Here is a 25,719-nt window from a genome sequence, read left to right as displayed (position 1 = left end):
GCAGGAGACAGGAGAGGAAACGGGAGAGGATCGGAGGCGGGATACCGAAACAGGACCAGCCGAGAGAGGACGACGGAGAAAGCCAGGAGGCCAACAGGAAGGCTCTTCGCCCAGCCACACTTCATCGAGGGAAGTGTGGCTACCAGAGGTACGGTCACGGCTTGCGGGCTGGGCGGGCTTTAAGTGGGCGAAACCGCCATAGGAGTCTCACACTCACACCCTGTGCACTACCCCACCCCTCACTATCCGGCACCTTAAAACCTAGCTGTGCACGTGTGAGTCCTCACCCCCTTTCCCTGTGATAAAGGTCTGAACAGGAGGCTAAAACATTGTTTCTTTTCCTTACACGTTGACGAGGCGGCCCGACACCGTGGAGCGGAAGGATCGGACTCCCAGTCCCAGAAGACACCGGGAGGAGAGGAAAACAGCAACGGAGAAACGCTTACAAAGACTCACGGAGGAAGCAGAGACAGCGCTTCCTTACTATCGTAAAACCACGTATCGGAAGCGTACTTTAAAAGCAATAAAGCCTGCGTTACCAAGATTCCCAGTGTCCGTGAGTCTACTTGAAGGGGCAGTTCCTACCCCCACGACCCCGTTCATTCCCGTAGCTATAGTCCAGGACCAGGGTGATCCCGAGGCGTCACAACTGGTGGAGAATGCGGGCAACTCGATAGCCATCTGTGACACTAAGATGGAGGAATTATTGCAACGGCTAGTTAAAGGACAGGAGCAGCTAGGCTGGGCGATAGAACAACAGATAGCCACTGCCCAGGCAGATAGAGACGCGCTCAGAGACTCGGTTGTCAAAACCTTGGGGGAGTTGCAACCGATCAGGATTGATCAAGCCGGCAACCCGGTGCGAGAAGTGCGACCAAACCCTACCCCATCAGGCATATCATTACAAAAATATATTGCGGGTGAAGACCCGGATGCCTTTCTGGTAAACTTCGAGAGGGTAGCTCTCGCCTGCGGATGGCCATTGGAGAAATGGCCCTTTTTTCTGGCCCCCCTTTTGAAAGGTGAGGCCCAGGCCGCATACCAGGTGGCCAATGGTAACGGTCAAACACCCTATGCCCAGATAAAGGTCATCATCCTTGACCACCTGGGACTAGACGCAGAGGCCTATCGTGTACGATTCCGCAAGGAAAGAGGGAACCCCGGCGAAAACCCAAAGACTCTCTTCTTTCGTCTGAAGGCAGCCGCCGATAAGTGGCTAACACCCGCCCAGAGCAGTAAGGAGGATATAATGGACAAAGTATATTTAGAGCAATATCTAGAGGCTCTGCCATTCGGCACTCAACGATGGCTTAGGCAACACTCAAACTTGACCACGGCACAAGCCATTGAAATGGCCTCAACCTTTTCAAGGGCCCAACCCCGGGTACATCAGGTGGAGCCCGAGAAGAATGTCAGAGCTCCACTGCGAATCGACCGGAAAATCCGACCACCCCCGGGATTACCTGCACCCAGACCGCTGCATTTAGACCCGGCTCCCTTCAGAGGCCCACAATGCTTCGACTGCGGCACTTGGGGGCATATAGCACGCTTTTGCCCTAAGAAAAGGATTCAGGAAGAACCCATGGAGGTCGGCTATCTACCCCGACCGGTGATGTTTTCAGCGGAGCTAGGAGGGGCATACCACGTGAGTGTTCAGGTGAACGGTAGGAGCGTTAAGGCTCTGTTGGACTCCGGGTGCAAGCAGTCGGTGATACAGAGTAAGTTTGTGTGTGTTTCCCAGGTAATACCAGAGTCTCTAGTACACATAAAATGCGTCCATGGCGATGTAAAGAGCTACCAGGTTGCATATGTCCCCTTAGGGTTAGAGGGGGGGCGGCAGATAGTGGTGAAAGTAGGCCTATTGGATTGCCTACCAGAAGAGCTTATACTAGGGACCGATAACCCACACTTTCTAGACCTTTTTTCTGAAACCTTGCAAAGAAGAGGGGGGAACCCGAAGACAGTACTTATAGCCCCTGAACCCTGGGAGGGAGACAGAAGCTTTCAGTTTGCCCAAGCCAATGACTCCACCTTGCTTAATGCCTGGGAACAAGCTCATGCCGATCAAGTTAACCCCAATCCCAGATATCCCCGATTCCTGATACAGGAGGACCTGTTATACCGGCAGGCGAAGGCAGATGAGCCTAAACAACTACTCGTCCCGGTGTGCTTCAGAGAGCAAGTCATGTTTTATGCCCACACCCACCTCCTAGCTGGACACATAGGCAGTGAGAAAACCACACAGAACATCCTAAAGAATTTCTACTGGCGGAGTCTATCAGGACATCAAGACACACTGCCAGACCTGTGACGTGTGCCAACGGAAAAACGTACACCGACCACCGGCTGTTCCCCTGCAACCACTCCCGATCATTGGGAAACCATTTGAAAGAGTAGCGATGGATCTCATCGGACCCCTCCCGAAGACAAGCAGAGGAAACCAATACGCCCTGGTCATTGTGGATTACGCCACCCGATATCCCGAGGCGTTTCCCCTCAAGTCACCCACCTCCAAAAACATCGCGGAGAAGTTCCTTGAATTATTCTCTCGGGTAGGATTCCCGGTTGAGATACTTACCGACCAGGGCACTCCTTTTATGTCTCGAGTAATGAAAGAGGTGTGCCTCATGTTAGATCTTAATCAAATTAAGACATCGATCTACCATCCCCAGACGGACGGTCTGGTGGAGCGATATAACGGAACTCTAAAGAGTATCCTGAAAAAAATGCTTGCGGCCAACCAAACCGATTGGGACCGTTTGCTTCCCCTGGCCCTCTATGTGATTCGTGGGCAGAAACAGAGTAGTCTGGGTTGTTCTTCCTTCGAAATGTTATACGGAAGACAACCCAGGAGCCTTCTGGATATGACCAAAGAGTATTGGGAGGCAGAACCCACAAGAAGTACAAAAACCCTGTTAGAATATAGCCAGGCGCTCAGAAACCAGATAGGAAAAATAAGGGAACTAGCCTATTCCCAGCTAGAGAAAAGCCAAACCAAGCAGAAAACCCATTATGACAAGGGAAAGAAATGGAGAAAACTCGAGGTAAACGATTGGGCCCTGGTACTGCTGCCCTCAACCACGAAGAGATTTCAAACGGAATGGCAGGGACCATATCAAGTCCTCGAAACCATCGGCAACACCACCTACCGCCTCCAATTGCCGGGACGAAAAAGTCAGATATTTCACATCAATATCCTAAAAAAGTGGCTAGGGAGCCCTCCCCTCACAGCGTACACGATGCCAGAGGCAGGACCCAAGAAAGACAACTCTTTACACCACCTGGTCATTAATGAGGAGATCTTCCAAGACCAGCGAGAAGGGTTACAAAGGGTCCTCAAAAGATGTGCGGGCGTCTTCTCGGACCTCCCCGGATCCACGAACCTGGCGGAGCACCGGATCGAAACTCCAAAAGGTGTCATCATCAAACAGAGACCCTATCGGATACCGGCGGCCAAACGGGAAGCTATCAGCAGGGAAGTGAAAGAAATGATCCGCCTAGGAGTCGTCCGTCCCTCAAAAAGCGAATGGTCATCCCCAATCGTGATGGTGCCTAAACCCGACGGAAGTAGCCGGTTCTGCATGGACTTCCGCGCCCTAAACGCGGTATCATCCTTCGATGCCTACCCAATACCAAGGATAGATGAACTAATCGAGAAGTTGGGGGAAGCTGGATACATCAGCACCCTGGATCTTACGAAAGGCTATTGGCAGGTGCCATTGCGCGAAGAAGACCGCAAGAAAACCGCGTTTTCTACCCCTGACGGATTATACGAATTTACCGTGCTCCCCTTCGGACTTCACGGAGCCCCCGCGACGTTTCAGAGATTAATGAATGAGGTGCTCCGGGAACATCAGGCCTACAGTTCAGCGTATCTGGACGACATCATCATATTCAGCCCCAACTGGGAGACACACCTCAGACATCTGGAAACCGTCCTACATCGGTTAAAGACAGCCGGCCTGCACGTCAATTCAAAAAAATCCAGGATTGGATTTCAAAAAGTAAAATACCTGGGGTATGTGTTGGGCCACGGACTCATCGAGCCCCAAGATGAAAAGGTCCGCGCTATTGTAGACACCCCGTTCCCCACAACCCTCTGAGACATGAGGGCCTTCTTGGGGCTGGTGGGGTATTACCGGCGGTTCATACCCTCCTTTTCAGACATTGCAGCACCCCTAACGGATACGTTGAAGAGCAAAACCCCAAAAGCCAACTTCCTGAATCCGTCCCCTGAAATGAGACAGGCATTCGTATCCCTCAAAAAAACAATAACTTCCCACCCGGTACTCGTCTCACCCGACTTTTCCAAGCCTTTCATATTACACACGGACGCCTCTGATTTCGGGATTGGAGCTGTTTTATCCCAAGTGACGGGGGAGGGCATAGAACACCCGATCTTGTACATAAGCAGGAAATTGTTCCCCAGAGAGGTGAGGTATCCAACTATAGAAAAGGAATGTCTGGCGATTAAGTGGGCCGTGGATAACTTACGGTATTACCTGGAGGGACACACATTTAGCTTGTATACTGATCACGCCCCTTTGCTATGGATGAGCCGCAACGCCTCCAATAACCCCAGAGTCATGAGGTGGTTCCTCACTTTACAACCCTTTTCCTTCCAAGTACTGCACCGTAAAGGGAAGGACAATGTTAGCGCGGACTTCTTGTCCAGGTATCCTCTCCCCGATCGGGAGAATCGTGGGGGGGAGGTGTGTGACGGGGTGGACTCGGGTCCGCCAGGCTTACCTGTCTCCCCTCTCTTTGAACAGCACACAGGCGCCTGGCGGGGACCTACTGAACTGGACGACACTGACACGGAAGAGGTCGGAGACCACTGTTTCTTTAATTGGGCGGAGCTGGACAGCGAGAGCCCCATCGGACACGCCTCCGGGACGCAGGTAAAAGCCGCCCAGGAACCCAATCAGGTGTGTTATACACTCGGAGGTGAGAGAGACGGCGAGCGAAGAGAAGGAGAGGACGAGAGGAGATCGGGAGCGGAGGCAGAGGAGAGTCGGGAGTGGAGTCGAGCGGAGGCGGAGGAGAGTCGGGAGTGGAGCGGAGCGGACGTGGAAGGAGAGGAGAAGAGGGAACATCAGAGGCAGGAGACAGGAGAGGAAACGGGAGAGGATCGGAGGCGGGATACCAAAACAGGACCAGCCGAGAGAGGACGACGGAGAAAGCCAGGAGGCCAACAGGAAGGCTCTTCGCCCAGCCACACTTCATCGAGGGAAGTGTGGCTACCAGAGGTACGGTCACGGCTTGCGGGCTGGGCGGGCTTTAAGTGGGCGAAACCGCCATAGGAGTCTCACACTCACACCCTGTGCACTCCCCCACCCCTCACTATCCGGCACCTTAAAACCTAGCTGTGCACGTGTGAGTCCTCACCCCCTTTCCCTGTGATAAAGGTCTGAACAGGAGGCTAAAACATTGTTTCTTTTCCTTACACGTTGACGAGGCGGCCCGACACCGTGGAGCGGAAGGATCGGACTCCCAGTCCCAGAAGACACCGGGAGGAGAGGAAAACAGCAACGGAGAAACGCTTACAAAGACTCACGGAGGAAGCAGAGACAGCGCTTCCTTACTATCGTAAAACCACGTATCGGAAGCGTACTTTAAAAGCAATAAAGCCTGCGTTACCAAGATTCCCAGTGTCCGTGAGTCTACTTGAAGGGGCAGTTCCTACCCCCACGACCCCGTTCATTCCCGTAGCTATAGTCCAGGACCAGGGTGATCCCGAGGCGTCACAAGGGTGTTTCCGTAGTCCAGTCGGCTGGTGACGAGTCCCTGGGTGACCGTCTTCCTGGTTTCGGTGGGGATCCATCGGAAGATCTTTCGGAGCATGCGCAGGGTGTTGAAGCACGGTGATGAGACGGCGTTGACTTGTCTGGTCATCGAGAGGGAGGAGTCCAGGATGAAGCCCAGGTCGCGTGCGTGGTCCGTTGGCTTGGAAGTGGTGCCCAGGGTAGGGGGCCACCAGGAGTCGTCCCAGGTGGAGGGCGATGACCCCAGGATGAGGATTTCCGTCTTGTCTGAGTTCAGTTTCAGGCGGCTGTTCTTCATCCACTCGGCGACGTCTTTCATCCCTTCATGTCGGCTGGTTCTGGCGGGGGCGGGGTCATTGGTGAGGGAGAGGATCAGCTGGGTGTCGTCGGCGTAGGAGATGATGTTGAGGTTGTGTTGGTGTGCGATGGCTGCGAGGAGGCTCCTGTAGACGTTGAAGAGGGTTGGGCTGAGCGAAGATCCCTGTGGTACGCCGCAGATGACTTTGGTGGCCTCGGAACTGAACGGGGGGAGGCGGACTCTCTGGGTTTTTCCGGCGAGGAACGAGATGATCCACTCCAGTGCCTTCTCCTGGATTCCGATGTTGCTGAGGCGCTGCACTAGGGTGCGGTGGCAGAAGTGTCGAACGCTGCGGAGTGGTCCAGGAGGATGAGGGTCGCTGTCTCCCCGTTGTCGAGCAGGGATCTGATGTCGTTGGTGGCTGCGATGAGGGCGGTCTCAGTGCTGTGGTTGGCTCGGAAACCGGACTGCGAGTGGTCGAGGGATCCGTTCATCTCGAGGAAGGCGGCAAGCTGTCTGTTGACGGTCTTCTCGATGACTTTGGCAGGAAAAGGGAGGAGCGAGATGGATCCGTGGGGTCCGCTGTTGGTTTCTTCAGGAGGGCGCTGAGCTCGGCGTGCTTTCCGCTTTCCGGGAAGGTGGCGGTGTTGAAGGAGGCGTTGATGATGTCCCGGAGTTGGGGTGCGATGATGGAGTCGGCTTTGTTGAAGACGTGGTGGGGGCAGGGGTCGGTTGGGGATCCGGAGTGGATGGTGTTCATCGTGCGGGTGGTGTCTTCTGTGCTGACCGGGATCCAGGCGCAGAGGGTGGTGGTGGGGGGCGTTGGTTCGGTGGTTGGGTGCGTGGTTGGTGCGCTGAAGCTGTTGTGTATTTCGGCGTTCTTGCGGAGGAAGAACGAGGCGAGTGAGTCGCAGGAGTCTTGCGAGGGAGTGATGTCGTTGTTTCCGGCGCTGGGGTTGGAGAGCTCTTTGACGATGCTGAAGAGTACCTTGCTGTTGTGGGCGTTGTTGTCCAGTCGTTCTTTGAATGCTGTCTTCTTGGTGGTGCGGATCAGCTGGTGGTGTTTGCGGGTGGAGTGCTTGAGGGCTGTCATGTTGTCTGTGGTCTGGTCGTTGCGCCAGGCTTTCTCGAGGGTGCGGAAGTTCCTCTTGGAGTTCTTAAGTTCGTCGGTGAACCAAGAGGCTTTCTTGCTGCCGTGTCTGCTGGAGGGGTCTTCAGTGGTGCGAGGTTGTCTGCGCAGTTGGTGATCCACTGTGTGAGGTTGCTGGCTGCTTTGTTGGGGTCTGTTGTGCTGGCGGGAGGGTTCTGGCTGAGGGAGGTGGTGAGCTGATCGGCGGTGATCTTGTTCCAGCTCCTGTCACAGTCTGGATATTGGTGTAGATGTTTGCAGTGGAACTTCGTGACTTGACTGAAATATGTGAATGAAGTTTTGTTTTCCATTAATAGCAATGTGCAGCGTATCGGGGTAATGCAGGGTGTATTAGAGCCCAACCTTTAAAAAGATATTTTTGACTGGAAGATATTTGCGCCTAGCCATCTGGACTGGTGCTGTGAAGTCCAGAAATATTTAGAGATGCTGTTGCCTTCATGGGCAAGGTCCCATTTTTCTGTAGAAGTTTAAAAGTCTGGTAATTATCTGGTGAGAAGGTTTCCCCCGGAAGGGGGGGGCGTGGACCAAGCAACCTATTAGGCCTTCTCCATTGACAACATGGGGGATGAATGCAGCATCACTAAACAGACTTTTCATCATGTTCTTGACGTAGTCCACCACCAATCTCATAGCCTTGGATTCAGGTGTCCCCAATATGCATAGATTGTTGTACCACGAATCAGCCTCTGAATCTTCATTTTTGACTTGAACATCAGCTACCATCCTCTCCAGATGGAATAATTTCAATTCTCTTCCACCGAATTCACCCTTAGCATGGGACACATGTGGCTCAAGATGGTGAATGCAGTCATCAATGCTTGTTGATAGTCTCTATCTGGCCTGTATGTCTGTGTCAATTTTAACATTGATTATCATAAGTCTGTGTTTCATGTCCAATAGTAGGGCACCCAAATCTTGGTCATGCATGGGTGCTGAGGAAGATTGGGATTAAGAACCTCTGGTGAGAATTCCTGTCCTGCGGCCCTGGTGGATGTCTTCGTGCAAAACGCCAGTTTTGTTATGGCAGATCAAGCAGAGAGGACAGCCACGAAGCCACAGGTCAGGCCCAGCAGTATTCCGTAAAGTCTATGCTTCCCTGGGGCACTCCTGAACAGATGCCTGTGTAGATGAGGGCAGTGGTATCAGGGAATTTAGTTCTATATGGGTCCCTTAAAGCATCCCAACATTGTGATGGGCTCGGGGAGACTCAGCAGAGTGACAGTGCCACAAGGGGAAGTTCCACCACACCCCACACAGTTCCAGGCAAGAAGGAGGCACAAACAGCCTCAATTCAATATCCCACTGCGTGCCCAAGCATGCCTCACCAGGAGTTCTGCGCTCCTGATGTTCTCAGTAAGGTCTCCTCCTAAAGGGCATTGGTGAATATGGTGAACAACCTCAAACATCAACCGCACAGCATGTCCTAAAAGTCAATTTACCACCACCCACCACACCCACTTAGTCTCACAGGGCGATCACAGTAGGTGTTGGGCTGGTAGCATCCAGCACCACCATGGAAGCACAGGAGTGCAACAAGTGGCCCGCAGCCTCCTGATCTGCCCCTCAGAGCCCTGTAGCTTCCAGGGCCACCGCCACAGTCACTGCGTAGGCATGCACGGGCTTCCTCATAGATCCACAATGGCACCATGGCGCTCTGCTACCTCAGGCATTGTGTGACCACTATAAAGCAGTCCTATCTTTTTTGGAAGAGCAGCAGTTTCTGCTCATGCCACCGCCTTGAGCTTAGTAGCCGGTTGTGTCTCTCAGTCAGGGAGTCCCTTTGGGATCGATCTCTCAGTCCAAGGGCATTTAGTAGAGCTCTCTTCACTGCATTTCAATGTTCCAGCAGGCACAGTATAGGCTGTTCAGTGGTCTCCTTGGCACTGACTGCAAATGTATCATCACAGAGTCCAGCAGAATCTCACTACAGCATAAGCATCTTGCGGCCTCATACTCGCACCCCTGAATTCATGAAACCCTTTTATAAACACTCCATCACTGTTTGTATGTAAAGGGAGTGACAAAATGTTTTTGAATGCTAAAGCTGTGATTAGAATTCAGGTCTTTTGGAATATTCACTAGGCTCCCTGGAATGTAATAAACAAAAAACTCAATGGGCCAGATGTATGACAAATTTCATTTTGCGAGTCTCTAATTGCAATTTTGTTGCGACTCTCCATTAGGGAGTTGCAAAATGTAATGTACAAGTGTGTCTCAGACACATTTAGTGATTCCCAATGGGGTCGCAACTGACCTGCCTCATCAATATTCATGAGGAAGGTTGCAATTTGTGACCACTTGGGAATGGCCTGAAGTCATAGGGATGGTGGACTGCTGGGGTCAGCAGACCTCCATGTCTGTGATTGCTTTTTAAATGAAGCAATTTTTAATTGAAATGCCGCCCGTTTTCCTTAAAGAAAAACAGCATGCATTTCAAAAATAAAAATGAAAAGCTAGCTTTTCATTTTTTAAGAGTAGGTAGTGGTCCTTGCTCCTTGCTCAATGGATTCAGGGTAGCCTGGCTGATGACGGGTGTTACCCCACAACCGGTCCCAGGATGATTGTTTCCGTCCCAGGGACGACATGGCTTGGCAGTTCGGGCTGGACTGTTCCCATGAGGCCCAGGGTCAAGACTGATTTGCATATGGCTTGGTCTGAACTGAGGTGACGAAGTGAGCTAAAGAATGATTATGGATTCAACCCAGATCTGTGACTGGGGGTAATGGTCTGAAAAGTTTCAGCGCTCTATCCATCATCTCCTTGTTCTTCCTGTGGCCTGGCAGGGAGGCTGGACCTGGAGGACACTATCAGTGCTCAAATGACCGCCCCTGCATTGCTATCTATAACATTTTCCCAATCCTAGATATATTCCTAATAACTTCTTGTTTGTGGATCTATATAAAGAAGTTTCTCCAGCCTGTTCTTTGCGTTGCAACGTGCTTCTTGCCCTAGTGTTTATTGCCCTGAATCTGCTTGTTTATTTCCCCTGCAATTCAAATCACTCTTTCTGAAGTCCTGCCACATTCTCCTGTGTCCTTTTCTGCGTAAAACCTTCTGGTTCTTCGTAATGTTTTTTTCCATTATAATCCCACTGCCTTTTTGGAGGTTTTTGCATTTAGGCTTTTTCCTCCGTTGGGATTCCTTCTGGAAGCCACTTTCCTGATTGGCCGTTTCCTGCATCAGCAGCAGCCTGGCTACTAGATGGGGTTGCCTTTACCTCTGGCAGACCAAACAGTCAAGACCTGGAGTTCTCATTTGGTCTGTGACCGGCGATCCCCGACTAGGCGACAGTTCCCTGAAATCAGGGTGCTGGGCCAGTGGCCTGCTTCTGCATCTGTTCTTGATGACTAATAACATATAAGCCCCAGCTCCTTCGACTTCCAGAGCCACTGTGGAGATGAGGCTCATGGTGGGGTGCTTAAAGCATAAGTGCAGGTGTGGTGCAATTGAGGCATGCATTAATAGGATGGTACTCTTTACATATTTTTGATGCTTAAGAATAGTGAGCAAAGTAAGGCGTCAGTGCTTGGGCGCTGAACCTCAAAGTGGCAAAGGAACCATGGGAATCTCTGCAACCCAGAATGTCAGAACTGTGACTGGACCTAACGAGTTGTGTTAGTAGCCCACTGTAATGAGTCTGCCGCTCTACCTATATTTGCACTTAGATAAGTGCTACGGTGGCATCAGGTTTACAGGGGGATCCTTTGGTCCTTAGTTTGTCCTCTCCTGTATCTCCAGATTTTGGTACTGTTGTTCCTCTGTCTAGCGCCTTGTATTTCCTATCATATTTCAAATACACTCAATGCTGCCGTACTGAGGCACCACTGGGTGAGACTGACCAGCAGAAACGGTAATATGCTGACTGGTATCCAACCCATCAGAATAGGCCCCTGTGCTTAAACTATTGTGACTGGTGACCTGAGTATCAGAGCCAGGAAGCCGAATAGGCGACACCACAAGGTGACTGTCTGGTGTCAGTGCGCTCTATAAGTACCATGACATTTACATTTACATTTCCATGTCTGCCCTTCTCCACTTCGGCCATGGAGCAGATTTTGAAATTTTTCCAAAATAAACTCTGTTTTACAGGAGGACACCAAAAGGTCAGATTCTGTTCTAATTACATTTTGCTAAAATGTTCGATCTATCCCTAGCAGAAATTTACCTACACTCTTTGTTTAAAATGTAGGGTTTTGTGAGCATCCTGGATCTGCATGCCATTTTGCTGATATGGGATCAACTATACATGCAAGACTGGAATCGTAAGGTGATCGAGAACTTCTGCTTAGCCGTCCTTATGTTGCTGAAGCACTCCCTGATGGAAGCCGAAGACTACCTGGCCGTAAGACAGGTGCGGTGCTGTTTTAGGATTAGTCAAAGAGTTGAATGTAATTGTCATGAAAGACTTCAGGTGGCCTAAAAGCCACAAGGCTGAAGGCAGAAGGTTTGTAAATGTCACCAACAGTCGGAATCGGACAAAAAATCACATTGTATGTTATGCATTATATATGTATTACATGTTTATGTTGCTGCATTTAGCTTCAAAAGTAGTTTATTAATCACAGGGAAATGTTTATACAACACACTAATAAACTGCTTAGTAATCTATAGTAAAATGGAGAGAAAAATGTATTATTATGTAACACAGAAGTTCGAGTTTTTGTTAAAACTCATTCTGTCTGTAGGAGGGAGCTTTTTTTTAGCTGCAATATGTAGCTATGTGTAAGTTTCAGCTAACAACGGGTCTTGATTACAGTTGGAACATTTAGGTTTAGTAACCTTTCTTGAAGAAGACACTGATTCAACAAAGCATTATAGCAAGCTTAATTTCGGCTGTGTTTGCACTCTAGAGATACCACACATATACATACATGTAGGTGAAGCATTGCAGAGTAGTTTGGGGCTGTCATTACCTAAATGTATAAATTAGCAGGTGGCAAGGACATAAGACTAGGTCTTCTTTTGGACAACATCCGTATTTCATATGAATGATGCACTTTCCATGAAATACAGAAAGTACTTCACTATTGTGAAGTGATATAATATGGGGTTTGTTATAATAAGTTATGTTATGTTATGTTATAATAAGTTTATATAGCTCACGGCTACTCTAAAAGAGTGTCCCGGCGCTTTCCACAGGCAGCTCAGTGTAGAATAACATAACAAGAAAAAACAGATACAAGAAAAAGAAAAAAGCCCACCAGAAAGAAACTAGAGATTAAAAAGCCAAGTCTTCAGGCTCTTCCTGAACTGAAGCAGATTGGAGGTGCTGCGTAGCGCCAGTGGAAGATAATTCCACAACTGGGGTGCCTTGAAGCTGAAAGAGCGCCCCCCCCGTGCGGGCCTTCCTCACACGCGGAACCACGGCAGTGAAGAGAGATTCGGACCGCAGTGAGCGGGCTGGGCGATAAAAGGTCAACCTGCGCTGTAGGTACCCAGCCCCTGAGCCAAACAATGCTTTGTGCATCAACGTCAGGGATTTAAACATAATCCGCTTCCGGATGGGCAACCAGTGGAGCGTCTGCAGCAGCCCAGAAGCTCGTGCTCGCCTATGCAGGCCAAAAATGGCGCGGGCAGCAGAGTTTTGTGCCACCTGCAGGCGCTGGACCAGATAATGAGGGAGGCCAAGAAAGAGGGCGTTGGCGTAATCCAACCTGGATCTAATGAGCGCCTGCACAGTAATCCGCCTATGCTCCGCAGACAGCAATGGAAGGAACTTGCGAAGCATCTTCAAAATGCCGAAACAGGTGCCGGCCAGACCAAGGACATGCGCTCTCAATGAAAGCTTGTTGTCCAGCTTGACACCAAGATTTTTGGCGACCAATGATGACTGTGCGGGAGGACACATGTCAGACGGCCACCATTGCCGCCACTCGGGGTCGGTGACACAGCCAAAAAATAGGACCTCTGACTTACTGGAATTGGCTTTCAGACTGTTCCGCTGGAACCAGTCGAAGACCATTCCCAGACAGCCCTGGATACTCTCTCCATCTAATGCCTGGTCTTTACCGCATGTGAAGAGGAGTTGCGTGTCGTCGGCGTAGGACACGATCTGGGCCCCATAAGCCTCCACCGCCGCTGCCAAAGGGGACATAAAGATGTTAAACAGCGACGGGCTCAACACAGAACCCTGTGGAACCCCGACTCCCAATGGCGGCATCTCGGCGGAGCTCTGGGAAACCCAGATCGTCTGGCGGCGGCCTTCAAGGAAAGATGTAAACCATTTGAGCACCGTCCCCCTAATGCCGATGTCATAGAGCCTGGCGAGGAGCGCCTCATGGGGGACGGTGTCAAAGGCCGCCGACAGGTCCAACATGACTAACATGGCCTTGCCACCAACATCCAGGGTCTCCCTGATGATCTCCGAGACCTCCAACAACGCCGTTTCCGTGCTAAAATTAGGACGGAATCCGGATTGGGAAGGATGGAGCAAATTGTTGGTTTCTAAAAAGCTCGACAAGACGCCATGGACATGTTTCTCAGTGATCTTGGCCAGAGCTGGGAGAAGTGAAATTGGCCTATAGTTGGCCAAAACCTCAGCATCAAGACCAGGCTTTTTCAGGAGGGGGATTACCATCGCCCTTTTCCAGGTGCGAGGGACACTCCCCTCCCTCAAGGAGGCATTGAGGATGGGATTAACCAGGGGATTCACTACCGCCGCCATCCCAGCCAAAAATTTGGCAGGGCAGGGGTCAAGTGGCGAGCCTGATTTGAGGCTGGCCAGCAGCACCCGAGATGGCTCGCTAGAGACGGCAGGAAAATCTGACAGTACTGCGACAGGCGTGGACGATGACCCATGTCCCGCCCCGGGGCCGCAGCCACCCTCCTCCGAGCTCTCCAAGAAGGAGACCTGAATCGCCTTGATCTTGTTGGTAAAAAAACTGGCTAGATCACACGCCCACGCATCCGATGATACTGGCGGGGGTGAGTGGGAGCTGGGGGTCGTGAACTCCTTCACCACGGAGAAGATCTCCTTCGAGGAGTTCGCCGCCGCCTCAATCCTCCTAGCAAGGTATTCTTTCTTGGCACCTAGGATGTCCCGGTGATAGGCCTTCACAGCCGCCCTGTAGGCAAGTTTGGCCTCCCCATCGTACTGAAGGCGCCAGGCCCGCTCAGCAACCTTGCATTGGCTGCGAGCCACACGCAGCGCCTCCGTAAACCACGGCGCAGATTGCCGTAATACCGTGGACCGAGGGGCTGCCTTTGGGGCAAGATCGTCCAGCCTTTCAGTCAGCCACAGCTGCAGAGCCTCGGTGTCTCTTTCCGGATCCCCCGAGAGGTGGCTAGGATGTTCCGTAAGCGCCTGCTCCAACATATCAGGCGTCACTCTGTGCAACGCTCTTGAGGCTGGTCTAGGCAACATGGGGGCGCTGTTATCCGGCCACCCATTCTCCAACACGGAAAACCTAATCAGCCTATGATCCGTCCAGAGCACCGGCATGGTTTCGACATCAGCAATCGGGACTGACGAGAACACTTGATCAAGGGTGTGCCCTTTCTCATGCGTAGGACCCGACACAAACGGTGCGAGGCCCAGCGGAGATGTAATGTCCAGCAGTTTAATAGCGTCCGGGTCCCCTGTCACGTCAAGATGGAAATTGAAGTCGCCTGCCACTACACAATGCTGTGTAGTCAGCGCCAACTCGGAGATCGCTATCTGCAGGTCCTCGAAGAAGGAACCCAAAGGGCCTGGCGACCTGTAGACCAGCAGCCCCTTGAGCGCTTGGACCGGGGACAGTCTGAGCGTAAAAGCAAGGGACTACGAGCCCCCAATGGGATTCAGAGGGAGAACTGAGCAGGAAACGTTCTTCTTCACCACCACAGCTACTCCACCACCCCTACCCTTCACTCTGTCCTGCCGGAAGATGTTGTAGGCCGGAGGAATGGCAGAGAAAATGTCCGGATTAGACGCTTCTCCCAGCCAGGTTTCGGTTAGGAGAAGACACAAGGGATTTTCCCTCACAAGAAGATCATATAAGTGCAGGGCATGGCAGCCTAGTGACCTCGTATTGAGCAGCAGGCATAGATGTTTCGCACGAGCCTCGGCAGGCCTATGGACGTTGACCGGTGTCCAATGGGCGACCAGCCGCAGCCCGGGCAGCGTCGTTTACCCTTGAAACGCCCGGGAAAGACCGAGCGACAAGAGCACGAATAAGTCTGCATAGCACGCAGCGTCGCCGAGGTGTAACTGATCATCCTCGCCCTCACCCTCGCCTGACCGGGCCGTCGTCCACCGCCGCCCCTGCGCCTCTGGGACGCTGACGGGCGCAGACGGGCAGGACTCCGGCACAACTCAGGCTAAGCGAAGGCGTCCACCTGCGTGTTCCGCTGCGCGTAAGGGAGCGACATTAAATAGGCGCTCCAGTCATCCCTTAGCGCGCGAGTCCGCTCAAAGATGGTGGCCGCCGCCGGATGAGATGCCCCAATCAAATATGGCGCCCAAAGTTGACCCCCAGGACCCGGACCCACCAAAGTGGTGGTGCTTTGAAGGCACAAAGTGCACTTTTTAAATGCTGTGAGGGGAGAGAGGGGCGCGAGCTACCGGCAACAGATTTAAAAGCAAGGGTAAGTTAAACGAAATACAAACCGAAATACAAAACGAGGAGAGCTTTAAAAAACACAGCGCTGGTACAGCGCGAGCGCAGCAGTGTGGTAGGTAGTAGAGACCACCGCCACACAAAGGACCGCCTTAAATAGGCGCTCCAGTCATCCCTTAGCGCGCGAGTCCGCTCAAAGATGGCGGCCGCCGCCGGATGTGATGCCCCAATCAAATATGGCGCCCAAAGTTGACCCCCAGGACCCGGACCCACCAAAGTGGTGGTGCTTTGAAGGCACAAAGTGCACTTTTTAAATGCTGTGAGGGGAGAGAGGGGCGCGAGCTACAGGCAACAGATTTAAAAGCAAGGGTAAGTTAAACGAAATACAAACCGAAATACAAAACGAGGAGAGCTTTAAAAAACACAGCGCTGGTACAGCGCGGGCGCAGCAGTGTGGTAGGTAGTAGAGACCACCGCCACACAAAGGACCGCCTTAAATAGGCGCTCCAGTCATCCCTTAGCGCGCAAGTCCGCTCAAAGATGGCGGCCGCCGCCGGATGAGATGCCCCAATCAAATATGGCGCCCAAAGTTGACCCCCAGGACCCGGACCCACCAAAGTGGTGGTGCTTTGAAGGCACAAAGTGCACTTTTTAAATGCTGTGAGGGGAGAGAGGGGCGCGAGCTACAGGCAACAGATTTAAAAGCAAGGGTAAGTTAAACGAAATACGAACCGAAATACAAAACGAGGAGAGCTTTAAAAAACACAGCGCTGGTACAGCGCGAGCGCAGCAGTGTGGTAGGTAGTAGAGACCACCGCCACACAAAGGACCGCCTTAAATAGGCGCTCCAGTCATCCCTTAGCGCGCGAGTCCGCTCAAAGATGGCGGCCGCCGCCGGATGAGATGCCCCAATCAAATATGGCGCCCAAAGTTGACCCCCAGGACCCGGACCCACCAAAGTGGTGGTGCTTTGAAGGCACAAAGTGCACTTTTTAAATGCTGTGAGGGGAGAGAGGGGCGCGAGCTACAGGCAACAGATTTAAAAGCAAGGGTAAGTTAAACGAAATACAAACCGAAATACAAAACGAGGAGAGCTTTAAAAAACACAGCGCTGGTACAGCGCGAGCGCAGCAGTGTGGTAGGTAGTAGAGACCACCGCCACACAAAGGACCGCCTTAAATAGGCGCTCCAGTCATCCCTTAGCGCGCGAGTCCGCTCAAAGATGGCGGCCGCCGCAGGATGAGATGCCCCAATCAAATATGGCGCCCAAAGTTGACCCCCAGGACCCGGACCCACCAAAGTGGTGGTGCTTTGAAGGCACAAAGTGCACTTTATAAATGCTGTGAGGGGAGAGAGAGGCGCGAGCTACAGGCAACAGATTTAAAAGCAAGGGTAAGTTAAACGAAATACAAACCGAAATACAAAACGAGGAGAGCTTTAAAAAACACAGCGCTGGTACAGCGCGAGCGCAGCAGTGTGGTAGGTAGTAGAGACCACCGCCACACAAAGGACCGCCTTAAATAGGCGCTCCAGTCATCCCTTAGCGCGCGAGTCCGCTCAAAGATGGCGGCCGCCGCCGAATGAGATGCCCCAATCAAATATGGCGCCCAAAGTTGACCCCCAGGACCCGGACCCACCAAAGTGGTGGTGCTTTGAAGGCACAAAGTGCACTTTTTAAATGCTGTGAGGGGAGAGAGGGGCGCGAGCTACAGGCAACAGATTTAAAAGCAAGGGTAAGTTAAACGAAATACAAACCGAAATACAAAACGAGGAGAGCTTTAAAAAACACAGCGCTGGTACAGCGCGAGCGCAGCAGTGTGGTAGGTAGTGTACCAGAAGCGGCAAAACAGGTTATTTATTTATGTATGTGGGGGCAGGGTATAAAAACATCTTCAGTTTATGTTAGAGAACTTCAGTCACAAATCTGGAAAATTGGTCTATATTGTTCAAACTGTACTAAATAACTATAGTACCATTTAATTATTGTGTGTGTATATATTTGTATTATTTTTTATCTATATGTTAGATGCCAACATTGTATTTGATTAATCTTCAGTAGCACAAATTTGATGTGTTAGGATTATCCAATTTTACCCCTAAAAGTAATGAAGCAGTGAAAAGTTACCTGATCATTTTTTCAGACTGAAACAAGATAAGATTCCGTCTTCGCATTACCTCTCCATAAGGGATCAATTCATGCACCCCATCACTGTAGTTAGTGCCTGGAGAGAATGGCTTCCACAAGCATTCACTAGTGTTCAATATCACGGTAACAGACATATGGAAAGCTCTGGAATTAAGCTGCTGAAGTGTGATTGTCATCTCTTTTGTCGCCTTCCTCCACACAGGTGTTGCTGTTCCATGGTTATCACCTTCTGACCGCTGACATACAAAGGGCTTGGATTCACTTGCAGCAAGGAGGCTTACCTGCAGATATCCCTGATTTTAACAGGCTGAGGTAAATACTGTAAATAGCTGCTAATCCAAAAATTAAGGGACACAACCACACCATAGCAATAAACAACAGATGTATTCAGGTATTTCAGAATAAAATAGCAGGCTTAGCCAACCTCCAGATCTTGGTATGTGCAAATTCCATTCATATCACATCAAAAGTGTTAACTGCCTAAGATGCTTACGCAGCCATTCCCATGAACTCTACATCATAGCATTGTGGTCTTGCATGGCAAGATGTTAATGTTAATGTTATGGGTGTCTTATATAGCGCTCGGCTACTCCAAGGAGTGTCCCGGCGCTTTCTGACCCATAGCTGAAAACAGAGAGTAAAAGAAACAAGAAACAGACCAGTTATTGACTATAAAGCCAAGTTTTCAGACCCTGGCAGTCCTGCCAGAGCCCCGAATAAACCTTTAACTATTTGTGTTATGTGTACCACATACGCCTTTTAACGGAAGGCACAGAAGAGCTTGAGGTGTAACAGAGCACACGGCTGGAGAAGTCAATCTTGGAGAAACGGATAGCAAAAGAGGGAGAGGGGCCTCCATCTTGGCAATGGTGGCTCAGTTGAGGGCAGAAGATGAGCGGGGTGACTGGCTATGGAGGCCCAGATCATTGGTTATTTATTTATTTATTTTATTTTAAGAGTTTTCTATAGCGCTGGCTAGACCCAGGAGGTATCAGAGTGCTTTACATGGAAAGATAATATGAGGCAAGATTATATGAGTAAAACAAGGCATACAAGTAGATCAAAAGATAGCAAAACAACATGAGAGATATAAAAATAATTAATAAATATAAAAGGTGCAAAGCTACACAGTTCAAGTAATTAGGAAGGTGGTGTTTGAAACGAGGTCAAATAGTTACAGAGCAAAAATATAACATGGAGCTATTGGAGACCAGGTGTAAAGGTCACAGGTTATGACCCCCAATACTCGTTTAGCCAAACATGCAAAACACGTAGATAAAAGACTGATGAAAACAAACTGCGAGATATATAAATCAAATAGATTTATATGGGCGAGAAATGTACACATTTGGTAGTAGGTAAGAGGAAGTCCAGGAGAAGGATAACATATTACTGAAAAATGGTAAAATGGTGAAAATTGGAGAATGAAGTGTAGGTCCCAGGTTATGATCCCCAGTAATGGTTGAGGAGGTCATTTTTGTTGGTCGTTTTTGAAACTGCAATATGAGGGGTTTCAGTGCAGGCTTATTAGGAGGGAGTTCCAGATGATAGGGGCATTTCCAGAGAAGGAGCGTGATTGTGTGGATTTATTTTTATGCAGTGGTGGGATTAGAAGGAGGGTGTTGGTGTTTCTTAGAGTTCGAGTGGTGCTTGCAATGAGGAGTTTCTTGGAGAGGTACTCAGGAGTGTTTTGGTGGAGGATTTTATGAGTGATGCAGGCAGTTTTGTAGGCAGATCTACCTTCAATAGGGAGCCATTTGAGAGATTTGAGAGCTGCAGAGATATGTTCGTAGCGTTTGAAGTTTGTGATGAGCCCGGCTGCAAGCTTGAGCACAGCTTTGATTGGAGCAAGGTGGATCTTGGGGATTCCGTTGAGAATGGCGTTGCCATAATCGATGCATGAGAGGATAAGTGATTGAACTACAAGTTTAAATTCATCGGTAGGTATAAAGGGTTTGATTTTCTTGAGGTGACAGAGAGTGCAGAGAGCTCCTTTAGCAGAGTTTTTGATGTGGGCGTTGAGGGTTAGGGTGTTGTCGATAGAAATATAGAGAGATTTGACGGAGTTTGACAGGGTGAGTGAGCAGTTGAGTGCGTTAAGATCAGAAATCCAGGATTGCACAGGGAGAGGGCTATTTGCAGGAGAGAAGAGAATAATTTCAGTTTTGTTAGGGTTAAGTTTAAGATGATGGTTGATGGTTGATATTAGACAGATGACAGAAAACCTTGCATTGAAGGCAGCTTACTGAGGAGAAGAGCGGTACATATTCAAAGGGAAGAGGAAGATTTTCAATCACAGAAAGCAACGGTTGCACCTCCTTCTTTCACCAAAGTCCTCTAGCCACTGTGTAACTCAGCTTAGCCTAGCACTTCTAATTATCGCATGGAGGCAAAAGATGTCTCCTTTATTGGTCACTGATATGGGGAAAAATCCAAAAGGCATAAACAAAGGCACACATAGAAGAACACAACCAAATGTAGAGGCGTCTCACTCAAACCCAAAAACAGAGTAGGAAAGGACAGGATACAGCAGGAGCAGAGCTCCAAAAGAGGAGAACGCTGAAGGATGACCCAAGGATGGAAAAACACTGAGCAAAATGTCAGGGAACTTGCCAAAAAAGTTACTAGAGAGCCTGCATGTCAGAGGTCACCCGTTGGATGAATTCCAACTGCCTAAAGCTCAACTCTGACAAGACGGAGGTACTATATTGGGGAAAGACACCTTGCTCTGGACCTTGGCCTGGTAGCTGTCAGAATTAGGACCTACTCCTGTTTTCATTTTTTCATTTTCAAAGAAATAGCATTGTATTCGCACCATTTAGTGTAGCCTGGGAAGAAATTGATATGGGCAGTCTTGTATGTTATAATTATCAGTTGTGGGAGACATGTGTTGGGGACACTAGATCAGCAAGAGAAAAGTTTGCCTGTTGCAACGACCAGGGTATGGAGCCATGTACCTCTAAAAAGAACTATGTTTGCTCATGGCACTTTCTGGCAAGCCAACTGTCTTATACCTGCTCTTCCAATGGTCGACAGGCTATGTTGAGTTGGTGGACAGTGGCATGGATGGTTACTCCATCTTCGAGCTCTGATATGCCTCCTTATGCATAACATAGGCCTCAGGTCTTGGCAAAGTAAGGTGAGTCTATCTGGATTGTCTTGTATTCATTTCTTGTCTTTCAAACTCAAATCCCAAGGGGCTCAGTTCGCAATCCCCCAAGATCCGTAGGTTCCCAGTACTCTCTGTTGCTGCTTTGCCAACAATGCCTATTAATAGGATCCCTATTCCCTACCAATGTATGCCATCTGGGTATCCCTTTTTTTATATTTCATGCCTGGTACAATGTTCTAAGAGGGCCACAGCACCAATGTTGGACAATGCCATTCCACAACCTTCTCCCGATAGTATTAGACCCTTGCCAGCAATCATTCCAATTTCCAGCTCCAGAGACTATCTTCTTCGTATTAGCTTTTACTCTGCCCTATCTAACCTTGTGCCATCAGCTCCTACAAGAGCACACTTCTTCTTTCTTTTGCACTGTGCTGTTGATGACTTTGTGGGTGGGCTGCAAACTTGTGGGCTGTGCAGCTGCACTACTTTTCACCCCCTGAATTACACATGAGGCAAGCTCCTGCATATGTTCCAGTGCGGTTTACCAGGGTGGGACACTGGTGCATGAGTAAAGGTTTTTTTGTTTGCTTGGTTGCCCATGGGAACAGCTTAGGAACAAGCAAGTGCATTTCTCCGCCTCCAAACTAAGACCTGTGGGCTAGATGTACTAAATACTGGCCCCAAAAATTGGGCCTGGTCGCAATTTTTAACCAGTGTTTTTGTGACCTGTATTGAATTTTCCTAACTGACCTATGTGCTAAGAGGTCGATTCTTAAACGTTCAAAGCGGGTTGGGTCATAATCCGACCTACGTCATTAATATTCATGAGGTAGTTCATAAATTGTGATTCACTCTGATTGGTGACCATCACATAGATGGTGGGCTGCTAGGGTCAGCATACCATCATGTCTGTGATTGCCCTTTAATAAATGTTTTCACTAAATGCAGATGATTTTCTTGAAAAGAAACAGAGCTGCATGCAAAACAGAAAGTTTACTTTTTTTAAGGTTTGTTTGAGAGTTGGCAGACTTTTATTTAATATTCACTTTTGCGATTGGCTTACCACCCCAACTCAGGAATTTGGTCCCAAAACATTGATAAATCACATTCTGATTTGTTATTTGGACATGGCACCTACAACACGTCTCTTCCAAACACTGAATCAGTATCGATTCTCAATCCCACTTTAGGAGTTAGTAAAACTTTACTGACTCATATAATTGGATATGTACATTTGAAAATTCAATTTAGAGTGTTGTCGACCACAAAAATGAATAATACATCTGGTCTTATATTCTTTTGTGGCTCTCACACTTCATGTTTTGAACCTGCCACCATTCTAGACTACTCTTCTTATCACTGGGCTAGATAGCTCTACTTCTAGTTCTTCCTATATTAAAAGCTCTATTTCTAGCTCTTCCTATACTCAAGGTAACCATTAAGACAATGGGGTGACCCAGAACGTCAAAGAGACCCGGGTAATAAATGTTATTCAAAGACAGTGGTCTCAGACACTTATTTATACTCAATACTAATCAATAAATGGTAACCTTCTCTTAGTCATGGGGCATGTCCAGTGGATCAGCCCGGGTACATTCAATGATTATTAGTATACAATCAAGCCAAAAAGCAACAGCAATAAATATGAATCCAGGGCAGTATTTAATTCATGACATTCATTGCTATCTCAATATACAAAAAGTGAGAATTTAGGTTGCCCAAACGAAGTATGTGCAGGAAAATGAATATAGAGTGCTAAAAATAGAAAGTATAAAAAGAACATAGAGTAAAGAGTACTTCAAAATTTTTATATACATGCAGTAGATTCTCACAATGTACAATTTATAGATGACCTGGTGTGAAATAGATTCAAACCACTTTCTTATGGAGAGATTGCTTCCAAAATTATATTGCACATGAAAGTATATGTCAACATCCAGGGCAGAGAAATTATATGGCGTCGACGTTTCGACTCGTCTTTAGGGCCTTATGGAAGATTAAAACTTGGCCTTGCGAGTCTTCATCAGGACTATTAATATGGGCAGCCAGAAGAGTAGCACAAGCCCTAACCAATGAAGGTGGCAGGAGGGGTGATGTTTTCAATCTCACACCCAGGGATAGGGAATTAATACCTTATTCACAAGGTGAGCCTGGGTTGTGTGTTAAATCCAGTATTGCAGGTACTAGAACTCTGCTTCTTCAATGTTCATGGGAATAAATCCCGTTTTGCTTACAAACGGCCCCTTCAATCGGCCAGTTTGAGGGTAGAATCAAAGTCAAAGAGAATAGTGTAAAGCAGCCCTTCGGTTCTCGCTGGGAGTCGAGTGCCAGTTAAGTTATCAGTCGGAGTACCTCTCCAAGAAACTCTCCCGGAATCTATGTGGCCTCTGGAGGAGATGGTTTTGTAAAAAGATTTTTGCATCTTATTTGGAACATATCTGGTTTGTGATTTTCGGTTTAAAAAGTGATCCCTGAGTTGGTTGCAGTCACCGCCCACAGTTAAATCATAAGTCGCATGTGAGGAAAGAAGTGTGGCAAAGTCATTCCAAAAAGTTAAATCAACACCATTAGGGCCATAAGCATTACAAAATGAAAGTTGTATATTATTATCTCGCTAAATGAGATAAAACACATTTTTTAACAGGATTGCGAATACCTTTAACATTCCAAGAGATAACACGAAGACCACTCATCCCTGGAAATTGAATGAGAGTAGGGGGAAGAGTGAAGAGAATTCAAAAAAGAGAAGGAGAAGAGAGAATAAGAGTAAGAAGAGGTTGGAAAGATGTAGATAACAAAAAAGAGTAAAAAGAGAAGAGATTGAACCAAATGACCGCCACAGGAATAGGAACCGGAGCAGGTTGAGAGAATAGTAGAGAACTATAGGCTGAGATGAAAAATAGGAAATCAAAATAAGTTTTAGAAATTAGGGATGCTGTTAGGCTTCCCTGGTTTTCCCATGTCAAACATCTGTTAATTAGCATGGGTCTGGGGGAATGCTGGTTTGACCCAGAGGTAGCTTGTCCCCAATTCTCCAAAAAACAATTAAAGATCATTTATAAGAATTATAAAATGGCCCTGCTACACTCTAATTCCAATATAGGCAAGTCAACCTTAACCTTTTTGGAAATTAAGGACAGTTCTGCCTTTGAAAGGGTGCTCGACCTCATCAAACCTCCAACAGCCAGGAAACTCTATTTGCAATTTAGATTTGGAGTTTTGCCTCTGCGATGTGTGACCTCCAAGTGGAAACTGCAAAACGAGGATAGGTGCCCCGCTTGTAACCATTCTGAGGAATCTGAGCTTCATGTCTTTTTTGGATGCCCGGGATACAGTAAAACGAGAAAGAGATGGTTAGCTCAGATCTGCAGAAATCTAGGTAGTAGACGTTGTGTTGAAGCATTCAGGATACTGAAATATGATTTTAACATCCCAATTGTCTACTCTGTGGCCGAGTTTCTGTTCTCCACGTGGTGCACAAGAAGGGTCTTTCTTAAAACTCCAAACGCGCTAGCAGACAAGAACTAGCTATTGAATTGCACTAATTTATTACAATGTAATAAACCTCCTAATTGATTGAGCACTCCTGCTTACTATTTGCAGTCGTGTTTTAGCCAGATCAATTTGGTTGTAAGGGGGAAAAAAAGAGAATAATGCACCATGCACTTTGAATGAAATTTTTATTTTATGGATCTGTGACATGTTTTTGTGTTGATCACCCACCCTTCCATTCTTTTCCTCCTAAAGAAAAAAGGGGAGAAAGACCAAAACTCTGATTTTATGTATTTATATAATGCTCTTTCATCTATTTTTAATCTTTGTAAATGCCACAGGATTTTAATCAAAGCTCTTCTTTTTTTAAATGACTTTTGCAAACGAGTGTTGTAAAATGTTGATCTTTCTGGGCCATGTTGGCCGTAATAAAGGTACTTTGACTTGACTTGACTTGAAATCAAAATAAGGGAACAATAAAGAGCCATGAGCTGAGGAAAAAGAGAAAAGGATATAGGCAGAAATAGAGAAGGAAAGTGTTGCCGGAAAAACGATGAAGGAAGAGAAAGAAGACGACTGGGATAAGATAAGATAAGAAAAAAAAGGGATGACAAAAAGCCAGATGGCTTTAGCCATACCAATCCACAGAAAAATAAATAGTGCTGGGGGGGTGAGGGGTGGGGGGGGGGGCGGCATCAAGAACCAAGACAACCACTCCACTGAGATGAAACACAGAGAGGAAAAAAAACTGATATGGAGAATAATAAAAAAAATGAGGGAGAAAACAACCACAAATTTACATTAGTAGAAGAGTGAAACAAGGAGGAAGGAGACTTACTAAACAATAAAGAACAAAGCAACAGGATGAATCAGACGTGATAAACAGAAGGAGAATGCAGGAATGAATCCTCAACAACAGGACAACACAAGGGGAACCTGTAAAATATGAAAAAATATAGACACAATCAAGATAAATAACACAACATACCAACAAATATTAAGTCTCAAAGAGAAAGACAAACATATATATAAAATAACAAAAAAATCAATCATTGCTAAGTTCCATGAGTTCTCCACGATGAGAATGGATGAACTTCCGAAGGTCAGCTGGATCCTCAAAGGAGAATGTTCCATATTTGTAAGTCACTTTAAAGAAACAAGGATGTATGAGGCCATAGCGAGCATTCATGGATTTGAGAGCTGGTCTGAGATCTAGAAA

General features: G+C 48.2%; 1 protein-coding gene across 1 annotated transcript in view; it reads left to right on the top strand.

The window, feature by feature from the left end:
• The window catches only part of LOC147729973 (uncharacterized), a 1,004,770-nt gene that overhangs the window by 323,461 nt on the left and 655,590 nt on the right, over window positions 1-25,719 (top strand). Inside the window, exons 12-13 of the mRNA XM_086954938.1 lie at window positions 11,403-11,564; window positions 18,099-18,208. Of these exons, the coding sequence (XP_086811064.1) occupies window positions 11,403-11,564; window positions 18,099-18,208 (272 nt within the window). The remainder of the gene's footprint in view (window positions 1-11,402; window positions 11,565-18,098; window positions 18,209-25,719) is intronic.

The sequence above is a fragment of the Lissotriton vulgaris genome, chromosome 2_1 (assembly GCF_964263255.1).
Source record: "Lissotriton vulgaris chromosome 2_1, aLisVul1.2, whole genome shotgun sequence".
Lineage (NCBI taxonomy): Eukaryota > Metazoa > Chordata > Amphibia > Caudata > Salamandridae > Lissotriton > Lissotriton vulgaris.
The sequence above is the reverse complement of the archived record's forward strand: the minus strand, read 5'-3'. Positions and strand labels throughout refer to the sequence as shown.